At 37.4% G+C, this 11,049-nt stretch overlaps 2 protein-coding genes across 2 annotated transcripts in view; one reads left to right on the forward strand and one right to left on the reverse strand.

Moving 5' to 3' along the window:
- Positions 1 to 10,932, reverse strand: part of WDHD1 (WD repeat and HMG-box DNA binding protein 1) — a 29,383-nt gene extending 18,451 nt beyond the window's left edge. Inside the window, exons 1-6 of the mRNA XM_026849683.1 lie at positions 10,816 to 10,932; positions 9,157 to 9,268; positions 6,260 to 6,411; positions 3,855 to 3,966; positions 3,261 to 3,311; positions 1,444 to 1,539 (exon numbers count right to left, since the gene is read on the reverse strand). Of these exons, the coding sequence (XP_026705484.1) occupies positions 1,444 to 1,539; positions 3,261 to 3,311; positions 3,855 to 3,966; positions 6,260 to 6,411; positions 9,157 to 9,268; positions 10,816 to 10,892 (600 nt within the window). The 5' untranslated portion in view covers positions 10,893 to 10,932. The remainder of the gene's footprint in view (positions 1 to 1,443; positions 1,540 to 3,260; positions 3,312 to 3,854; positions 3,967 to 6,259; positions 6,412 to 9,156; positions 9,269 to 10,815) is intronic.
- A 34-nt stretch (positions 10,933 to 10,966) lies between these two features.
- Positions 10,967 to 11,049, forward strand: part of SOCS4 (suppressor of cytokine signaling 4) — an 8,164-nt gene continuing 8,081 nt past the window's right edge. Inside the window, exon 1 of the mRNA XM_026849684.1 lies at positions 10,967 to 10,985. The gene's annotated coding sequence lies outside the window, so the exon portion shown is untranslated. The remainder of the gene's footprint in view (positions 10,986 to 11,049) is intronic.

Consider the following 11,049-nt stretch of genomic DNA (forward strand, 5'->3'; position numbering starts at 1 on the left):
TCTTTCTGGCAGAAAACTGAGGATAATGACAGCTGCACCATAACATTAGAAGTTCTTACTTATGAAACAGCTAACACACACATATAAATAATTTTCAATGCTCTGAGCACAAGGCTTACATTCTCCTTTTCCCTCCCTCCTCAAACCTCTTTTGATCAGGTTACAATTTCTCAGTAAATCTTATTTGAATAGTCAATTCCTGAAATAGCTCGTTTCATCTTTCACAAAACTATATAAATGTTACTGCCTATTTCTTTTAGGATTTGTTTGGGTTTTTTTTAAAAAGACTTCTAACAATTTGCTTTGCAAGAGAAGCAAGACTACTTACATTTCCATTATGTGTGTGTGAAGAATTAGCCTAAAAATTAAAAGTATTTGTTCTTATGCAATAGAGATATTACAGAATCACAGAACCATCAAGGTTGGAAGAGACCCTGAAGATCATCTAGTCCAACCATTAACCTAACACTGACAGTTCCCAACTACACCAGAAACAGTTTGTACTGCAGGTGACATTCCCTGTTCCACAGAAATGTTATACATAACGCTATCACAGCAGCCAGGTATTTTGAAGAGTGGACACAGGTTGAGAGAGACGCAAAGGCTAAGTCAGGGAAGGAAGATTATTTGCGTAAGATCTGTGAGAAAACACTGGAAAATACTCTTTAGACTCAGAAGTACTGCAGTGTCAATGAAAGAGTGAATAAATTATGTCACACTATTACCACAGGCAAGAATAGAAGCTATAAAGCATTTTCTCCAAACAGCCAACTTTTGCTCAATTCCCCGTCCTTTACGTCAAGCACAGCAGGGCATGCCTCCTCTCACACAGGCTCACATGTACCTGCTCCTTCCTCCTCTCCCCTCTGCATTATCAGATGCTGCAGAGATGTTCTAGCTTATATGCTACGGGCACGTCTGCAGCTGTACTAAGTCCCCAACCCATTTTGGTTAGAGATCCACAGATGGTACTACTGCAGCAATGCACTCGACCTGTAGCATGCACCAGCACAACCTCTAATCACAACAGAATTAACTTCGTTCCTCAGGTGAAAAAAAAAAGGGAACAACACACTAGGGAAATATTTACAGAGCAAGATTACCAATCGGGCAAGATTTACTTAAAGTAGAGAAAGACTGAACTCCTTTGATGGTCTGTTGTGAGCAATTTGATGATTTCCCCCATGTACAATGTTCCTTCCTATTCAGCACAACATGACTGTCTAGTGTTGTTTTGGGCTGACAGCTGGGCTACTGCCAAACAGTCTGGAGCTTAAACAAGTACCCATTTCCAGGTTTTTATTTTTCCTAAAAGTGATCTTCACCCCAAATATTTTCCTTAGTCCCAGGAGCTGCAATTTGGGCTTGCCCAGATTGAATTCTACTGTTGGACTCCCAAAGAGAAAAGAAGTATTAAGATGGGGCTAAAACAATGTCACTTACCTTCCCACTGCCAGGTTGCCAGCCAAGTCTGCATATTGATTTAGCATTTATCACATCATTACATTTCTGCAGCAGCGGCCAGCTTGTTGTGCATATCTAAAAACAAAACATTTAAAAAAAATGAGGTTTCTAACTCTGTGAAAAATCTACTGTATAGTACAAATTCTTAAAGGGGAAAGTGTGGGAAAAAAACCTAAAAGGAAAAAATCTATGCCATTTTTGTAACTGAAATAATCTCCTTAATCCAAATACAATGGTACGTACTGCCTTAAAAAAAAAGAACCTGAAAAGAATACCTTGCCAATATAGACCTGAAACTATTTTAATAACAATACAACTACTTGTAACAGAAATAAGATTACAGAACAAGTGTTTCTAATCAAGTACAGAACAAATGAGCTCATATATTTTTAGGTTATAGAGAAATCTGGCCAAAATGCATTTGTCAAACCCATTTCAGCTGCACCAAGGTGACAGCCTGAATCTCACCACAGCAGTATAAAGAACAAATTACTATATTCTTAAATTACAGCACAGATACATACATCATACTGCCACAACCCTAGGACACTGTTGGTGTAATTGCCCCAAAAGGCACCCACTGTCAATCTGAAACACGAGATTTCACATTAGAAGTATGCTTTTGTTTTTAAAAAAAGTAGCAATTCACCAGTGCAGGGCTACATTTTTCAGCTGTACTTACAGGAATAATTCCACACGGATTCTTATTCCAGTCAATGGCATTTAGCAAAAATAATCCCGCATACCTATGCAAAATTGTCTTATTAAAACGTTCACTTGAAACCCTTTTTAAAGTTCCTTAGAGTTCCAAGAGCAGAGGCTAAATCTAATTCTCTCACTAAATCTATTCATACAGACCCTGAGCTATTTCAGCCAAATATTGCCAAGCTGAGCCCAAAGACTGTATTTCTAATAAATTATGTTCTTCAAACTGTGATTTATGTCCTTCTCAGAAATTGCTGTGAAGCTTGTAACAAACAAAAAAATGGAATCGCAAGCCCCTTGTCAATAGCCTTAAACTCATTCAAATCTAAAAGGTTGAAATGCACTGAGCTGAACCTCAAGTCCTTAGAAAACTAAGAACATGTGCCATAGGCAGAGAGCAGGAGACCCTGCAGCAGTGTTGTGTCCCAAGTTCCCTGTCAAAGAAAAATGTTGATGCCTGTGGTGACATCTCAGTGATCCTGGCATGCAAAACATGAAATCTGTCTCTCTTCTTATCTCAGGTCAGAGTAATCGTGTTCCTAATAAGACGAACCAACCAGACCACTTATAAAAGATACTGTGTAGCATCTCAGAGCATTATTCCACCTTCACGAGTCAGTCTACAGTCCTGAAAATTACTAATTATTTCACAGGAAGCTTGGTAAAAATAAATAAAACCAAAATATAAGTAGATAGCCATTTATTAGAATAAAAATCCTTCCCCAACCCTAAAAGCAATCAGCTGGAATTCTGACATAAGGCATCTGATGACAATTGCTGTCTTTACACATTATTTCTGAACGTGCTGAGGACAAAATACACAATGTTGGCCAGTGAAGAAAGACAAACGGACAAAATCAGGGATTCCACAGACAGGCAGAACAGTCCATATTTATCCAGGCAACACTTCATAATCAAGCTTTGGAATTTCTCCCAGAAGTAGATAAAAGTATTCTGTAAAGTGCAGTTAGATTTCTTCCCCCAAAAGAAAATCCTATTCCAGTAGAGTTACTTCAGTTCAGCTCTTCTTGTTGTCTGTGAAATCCTGGATTTCTTATGAAACACTTAACTTTGAAAGGCAGGGCTTTTACCTGATCTGCAATCTTCCATACTCTGACAGACCCATCACAGCTCGCTGATGCCTGTGTAAGAGATTTTTGTAAACAAATTAAAGACATAGAGAAATCAATGCTACAAAACTGAAAAAAAAAATCCCTATAACCAATGCTACAGATGCAAAATATATAGGCAGTTTTAAAAAGAAAACCTCCTTGTTTAAACCATTTTAGGACTTAAAACTAATACTGTTATCTTGATGATTGTACTCAACTCCAAGCTACTGTGATTACAAACCCTCATACTTCCAAGTGAGCTGCTTATTAGCAAAAGAGGCTCAAAATTAATATTAAATTTCTTTAGTGAGCCATGTTTTCCCCCTCTAAAATCAGATCAGCATTAAATTCCAGAAGAACATAGACAGTAATTGAGCAGTAAAGCAAAGACTGAGCTCTCCTGGGAGGCAACAAGTTGTGACACACTCCATGATCCGTAAGGTCAGCTGAAATTAAGTAGTCTCATGTTCACAGTCTTTTTTTTTTTTTTTTTTTTTTTTTTTTTTTTTTTTTATTTTCTTTCCCGGGGAAAAGGAGACTCAAAGTAGAAAGTAAACAAGAAAGTGTTTTTACCAGGTAAACATCTCTGGGATCAAAAGACAGGCTTAAAACAGGAGCATCATGTCCTCGGAATGTTTTCTGCTTGCTGCTATCAGTCACCTCCACAACTTTGACCATAAAGTCACTGTAGATCACAATGGCACAGACATAAAAGTATTAACATTAACAATGACAAACTATGCATTTATGGCAATAAAAATTGGGCGCTATCTTTTGGGGAAGTAATGGCTCTCAACACTGTATGATCTAAGGAAAAATGAGAATCTTGAGGCTTACTACAGTAGGAGCAAGGCCAGACTATTTTTACCAGAAAATATATTTTATTCATGTCAAAGATCATAAAATATGGTTGCTCTTTGAAGAGGGTATTATGTACACACAGACCATATACCTGTTTAATATAATATTCTGTATGACCTAATGAAAACTCTGCTTAGATACCAGAGAGCTGACTTAAGAACTATCTGTTCTTGTTAACTGGATCAATGGTCATTACTATAATTATTTAGTCATGTCGTTCTTAAAAAAAAAAATAAAGCAAGTAGTTTATTTTGTGACATTTTTAACAGGATCTTTAAGACCACTTAGTGTATCAGATACATTAACAGATTTTTTTATAACTTTATTCCCTCCTCCAAAATGACAGACATTACTGCAGTTTAACTCAAAATAACAATGCTAACTTCTAAGCTAAAAAGCTCCTGTGATGATCTTTCAGTATGACTCCCTCTCATACTTCACCATGACACCCTCAGAGAGAAATTTCATTTTAGGGCCTAATTCTATGGGGTTACTTGCTATTTTAACTATATTCAGAAACACCACCTCTGATATTGTCAACTATCTAACACTAACCAGACATAAAAGGAAGTCTATAAGCTATATTGTGAGACAACTAAAATTATGTTAGCACTCTTAAACAATGCAAGACAACTTTAAAGGGCAATAGGATATTTTTTCACAGAATCATTTCTGTTGGAAAAGCCCCTGAAGCTCCTCCAGTCCAACCATGAACCTCACCCTGACGGTTCCCAACTCCACCAGATACCTCAGCACTAGGTCAACCCAACTCCAGGGTGTTTTGTTTATTTAAGAAGCCACACAACTATTTTTCAAATAGTTCATGTGAACTTTGGCAGCCAGTTGGATGTTAAAAACTTGCATAAAAGCAAAGTTTGCATACTTCATGTAGAAAATTGAGATATCTGGGACAATTAAAAGCAATTCTTAGTTGCATTCCTTCATTTCATGGCCATTACCTTCTCTTTCACTATGTTACAGAAGACCTCACCGAGGGGTGGCCTCACAGTCTTAGGAGCTCTTTTTTGTAATGCAAGAGTCCTAGCCAGGCTGCAGAAGTACTGGGTTTTTGTAAAACTTTCAGAAATGAGTTTGCCGTCTGCCTAATCTCTCTAATCAAAGTCAGATCCCGGGGCAGAGCTGTTCCCTCAGAAACAAGCACGGGCAAAGAGCCCAAACTCATGATTCCCTGTCAGATTTAGAGATTAGAGTGGTTACTGCCCCCAGCTGTCCAGCCTCCCAGTTTTGGTGGAGTTGGTGTGTCTGCTCCACAGCTGCCAGAGTTCATAGTCCAGCATATTCATCCACACTTCTTTCTAGTTCAACTCAAACTTCGAGGAGCTAGCGAGCAGATGCAGCACCCTGCCATCTCTACTGTGAGGTACAGTATTCCAGGAGAGGCAAGCAGACATCCCGAGTTAGCTACAGCTGCCCAAAGAGTTGGCCAAATCCAATTAAGACTCACCTGATCCTTAAATTAAAAAAAAAAAAAATTGCCTGCTGTCTATTTTGCCACTCTATTAAAGGACTAGTGTATATTATGTAAAAGCAAATGTGCTGCCCTAAGAAATTAACTAAACTACACGTTTAATTCTTCTCAGGCAAGAGTTGCAACTGTCATCTGTTATCATTTGGCAGAATGGTGATGATACTTATGCCAGAGAATGACTCAAAGCTCTCGCACAAATTAGAACCCATCTAACTTTTGCATGTGTATATACATCTGCTGCACCACGATCCTGAACAGTCAGGACATTATCTTTAGCACACAGTAACAAAATCCTTGCTGCTGCAATGAGATCCATATGGGCAAATGCTTATGCTTATGCATTACAGGACTGAAAGCTGAAAACGCTCAAGTCTCCTAAAGAAAAGGAATTATTTCACAACACCAGATTTCCATTTAAAATAATTTGGTGGATCAAGTATCTCTCAGAGCATTGTTTTCTAAAGTCCTTTTCATTCCGTTTTTCCTCTCCACCCCAGTAGGCATTTTGCAATACTTTAAAACCCTCGGAGGTATGTGGATTGATGATCTCTTTGGTAAAAATCAGCATGTGAGGAAGTCACCAGATTTTAAGCGATAGCAATGCTTTTCCTTATCATGCACAGATTACCTAGATCCAGCAGCAATTTTGGTACCATCACTATTAAAGATGACATGGTTTGCATTCATGGTGAAACGAGTAAGAATGCCATCTGGAGCTCCTTCAGGAAATGTATGCATCTGAACAGTATTGTTTGATACTGCTGTGATCAATCTTCCATTCTAAAAACAAAATCCATCATAAAATTCGTTAGCTAAAACACATTTATGTCCACAGAGCCAAAAAAATTGCTCTGATGTGTCTAATATTTGGGTAGATTAACTTTAGTAGTTCCAGAAGAGGTCTGTCAGTAACAGTAGTAGGAGAAATATTATTTAACATTTATTTCTTCGTAAAAAAATATAGACAAGCATAGTAACTTTATTACTTTGTCTGTTCAATCAAACTATTAAAAACTAGCAAAATCACTTTCTTACTTTCAGCCCTATAGAAACACACAGCTAGATTTAATACTGAAATTCCAGCTGCTTCAGCAGACTTAAAATTCATTATAGCAATTTACTGCATCAAGATCTTCCCAACTCATCTTTACTAAAATAATGAATACTCAAAGTCACTAAAGAATTTCAAAGAGAACTATCCAATCTTCTTCTGGTGGACAGAAAATTCACTCCCCTTACATAGGCAAGGAAGTTCTCTGAACAGGAAGAATCCTGCATCCTATTTAGATTAATATGCTGCAGTATCAGGAGAGGGCACCCTCAGACTGAGCTTCTCAGTTAAACGCCACCAGGGAAAGATGAGAAGTTCCTGAACTATAGCTTAGTTCTTTTCAGAAAACAGAAGGCAGACGTTTATTAAAAATTAATTCAGATTACAAGAAGCACAAAACAAAAGAAATAATTATCCTATACTTGTAAAAGTAATATATCTTCTTCAAGTGACAATATATTACTCAGTTTATGTTGCAGTAAGTTTTTTAAACATATGAATAAAGAAATGCCTTGCTTCCTTGAGGTTTTTTTGTTTGGGGTTCGGGTGTTGCTTTTCTTTTTTGTTGCCTAAAGTTATAGTAAAAATCCTGAAGATAAACAAAGCAGCAGCCAGTACTAAATAGCCTAAGTAAATACGAGATGAGATTTATTACCAAGATTACATCAACATCTCAGATCAGTTTCATTAATGAAGAGTAAACTTCAGGAAATCTTTTTTAAAAAAATAAGTCTCACAAAGAATTCTTAATCTCAATGTTTAAAAATTAAAAATCCCTCAAAACTAAAAGCACTTTACAATAAATTTAAGAGCACAGATTTTTTTGTACTGGTGTCAAAACCAGGATTTTCCCTCCTCTATTCATTAATAATTTGAGCACTATCTGGCTCTACCACTGATTTGCTAAGAGAACTCATTCAAGACAACTCACTTCATTTGTGAAAAGATAAGTAATGTGATGAAAACCAACTGCAGCATATACTAAAAATCAATGATGAAAATAGGTTATACAGGTATTGAGGAACAGAAACATGAGGTATGTTAAAAGGGACATAAGAGACGGGTTTCGCTTAAGGCAGCAGTTCTCAATATGGCTTCAAATCACAATTTTTAAAATAGAATACAAATATGTTAATACTCATTTATTTCCTCTTCATACTCCTCTCCAAAAATCACAAATAGTTGACAAGCAATTTTAATTTTTTCTTTTATCACTGCAAAGTTCACTACAGAATATCTGAAGAACTGAGGTAGCCTTCTGGAATTCCTCTCTTTTTCTACGACTGTCACAAACAACATCTCAGACCTTCTATTACTAACGTAAGAATAATTGCACATAAAGGAACTACTGTGAGAATTCTCAAGCTAAATACATGAATGTGCATAGTAAAAAGAATTCTTTCCTATTATACAAATTGATATAGGTAACTTATTTGCCTTGTTAATTACAAATAACAGCTACTGAAAGATATATTAAGAGGAACTGCCTTCACATTAAAACAAACAGAGCAGCTTATGCTTCAAATGGCAGCTAGTCCAACTACAGAACTGCTCCCTCACAAATTCTTACAATTTATGTGAGCAAGAATCCTGTTGTCTTCTGACTTTGGGCACAGTGGGTCAGAGGCATCCTTGGGTTAAACAATTTTGAGACCAAAATATCAACCAATTATAAAAAAATATTACCAAAACATTACGAGACACTGATTTTGTGGAAGTAATTTTTGATTAATACGGATTATAATTCCTTGGATCTTAAAACAGGCTCACATAAAACAACCTCTTGGCCCTCTCTTCTAATACTTGATGATCGCATCTTACGCTGGGAAACTTTTTGCAACTCACATTGTGAGAAAACACTGAAACAGCCTAAAAAGTTCACTGCATAATTAGCTTAAGCTGCTGAGTTTGTTTCTCAGAAAGGAGATCAAAGTCAGAAATGAATATAAGTGAATGTGAAAGAAGAGGAGGAAAAAAATATTACAGAAGTTTAATGTAAGAAATAATTCCTCTACAATCCTGCATGGGGTAAAATTAATTGTCAGAAGTATTCTTAATTTATAGAAAATGCTTAATTTAGTTAAAATATTCAAAAAGTCTATAGGCAGATTTAATCAATTACATTTCTACGTATTTCAGAAAATTGTGTTCTCAATACTGCTTTAATACTTTCACTTAGAAATAAAGATAGAATACATTCATGTGCTCAAATTTAAATACCTGCCACTCATTAAACAGCATTCAATTTTTTTTTTCCATACATTAATCTGAAGACAAAGATCTACGTATTTAACATACATCAGACTGAAATGTGCTACATACAGTGTTATTCTTGCCTTTTTCTATATTATCTCTGTGTATGTTTAATGACACCCACACAAGCAGCATCCCTGAGCTTGAAAATCCAGCACCTGTATGGTCATGTATCAACACCAGCATGACACAATTTAAAGGAGTTCTATTAACCACGGTACCTTTAGGGCACACGAATAGGCCTTTTCTCCCACGTTAATGGATTTTGGATCATCATCATCCAGGTTTTCCCAAATCCTAACATCTCCATCACTACCACAAGTTACAATGCAGCTGTGGAAAGACACAGGATTTGTCAACGTTAAGGAACAGAAAGGACAGCCACTCTAACTTTCAATCCCAAAAGGAAAGCGTTACTAAAGTGTTAGGTTTTTTTAACTTGAAACACAAATACATTCTGTGTGATACAGCAGATACCTGTTGTTATTATATCTAAGTAACTTATTAAATATAGGGGAAAAAACCTCATGTCTGGTAGCATAACACATTCCCTTGAGTCTCTGATAACTACCTAGGCCTGGCACTCAGCTGAACTGACCCTTAGATATTACAGGTCAATCCTTTTTTTCCAGAACCTTGCTAATTTTTCAAATTACTTGATTAGCACTGACTTCTCTGAGAACATAGCATTTAATTGCCTCCTAAGACTCTGAAAACTTACCTTACAGCTGATTACAAAGTTGAGGGCAAAACTAAGAGTGTCAACGCATACTTGATTGAACTTTAAGAAGCTTAATGTGCTCCAGGCCTACAGAACCCTTAAAAAAATAGTTAACATGGAATTCAAGTTTGCTGGAGTTAGCTTTCACAATTTTAATGCAGTAAACAATAACCTGAAGTCACAGAGCAAATACACAGAAGTTTGCATGGGATTTTTAATGAAAGACATAGTGAATCAATGATCAAGCCTTGCTTTTTTTTTTTTTTCTGAAGTTGTTTGCAGTCCCAAAAAATTCTAATTAAACAGCAAAATGCTACAAAGCCAGTGGTGAAGCTGTGACGCTTCTTAGTTCTGCAAAGTCTTTGACAGCAATGCAACACTGTGTTGATATTGAGTATGTTGACGCTGGGGAGTCCAGCAGTAGTGGACCAGTGGTATCTGGCACAGATGCCTGCATCCTTTTTTAAACATTTGCATGGTAATGGCAAACAAGGCATTTTGTGGTTTTGAGGGATTGTTATTAGACTAAATCTTGAGAGCAGTCTATGTATCAAGGCTAATGAACTAAAGAAAGGAATAAGAAAATACGGACTTAAACTATACTCGATATGTAAGACTTACCCCTTGCGTTTTATTTTCTGGTTTACCACTTATTTTTAATCAATAAAAAGGTAACGGCAAATATTTAGTTTATACGTTCAGGAACCAGCTCAAGAATGACAAGATAGCAAGAGCAAGTCGATATTGGTCTTCTTCAACTATATTTTTACTTTCTTAGTGCTTATGTGAACATATCTACTCCCACACTACACTGGTTTCTGCTGGATTCTATGAAGTCACTCTTACAAAAGTGCGTATAGAGTCTTTATATATACACACACACATACTATATATATGTGTGTATATATATATAAGGTTGCAATAAAGTTATGTCAATCACTTCAAAATTCAGAGCATCAAAACATGTCTTAGAGCCAGTTCTTGCCACAGGCCAACCCCAAAGGATTTGCCAGACAGAGCCAGGCCATAAATCCACCCCAATCCCTGAGGGAGCAGTGGCTGGTACAGTCACTCCGGGGAAGGAAGGGACCAGGAACAAGGGCCATCGCCTCCCTGCCCCGGTGCACTTCGCGCTGGTCTCTAGGAACGGGGCCGTTACCTCCCGGTGTCATCGAAGCAGACGTCCGTGTGGCCCTCGGTGTGGCCGTACCGCATCGGCTTCTGCCTGGCTGCCATCTTCCCTCTCCCCTGCTTCTGTGTGGGGGATAGAAGAAAAATAAAATAAATTAAAAGGTGAAGCGTCGGAAGAGCCTCAGAAGGCAGAGCAAGGTCAGAGCTGCTGGGACACCCCGGGGCTAGGGACACTGGGCGCAGGCACCCGCCGTGCCCGGCC

This window comes from Athene cunicularia (genome assembly GCF_003259725.1).
Source record: "Athene cunicularia isolate RWA chromosome 5 unlocalized genomic scaffold, athCun1 chr5_part1, whole genome shotgun sequence".
Classification (NCBI taxonomy): Eukaryota; Metazoa; Chordata; class Aves; order Strigiformes; family Strigidae; genus Athene; species Athene cunicularia.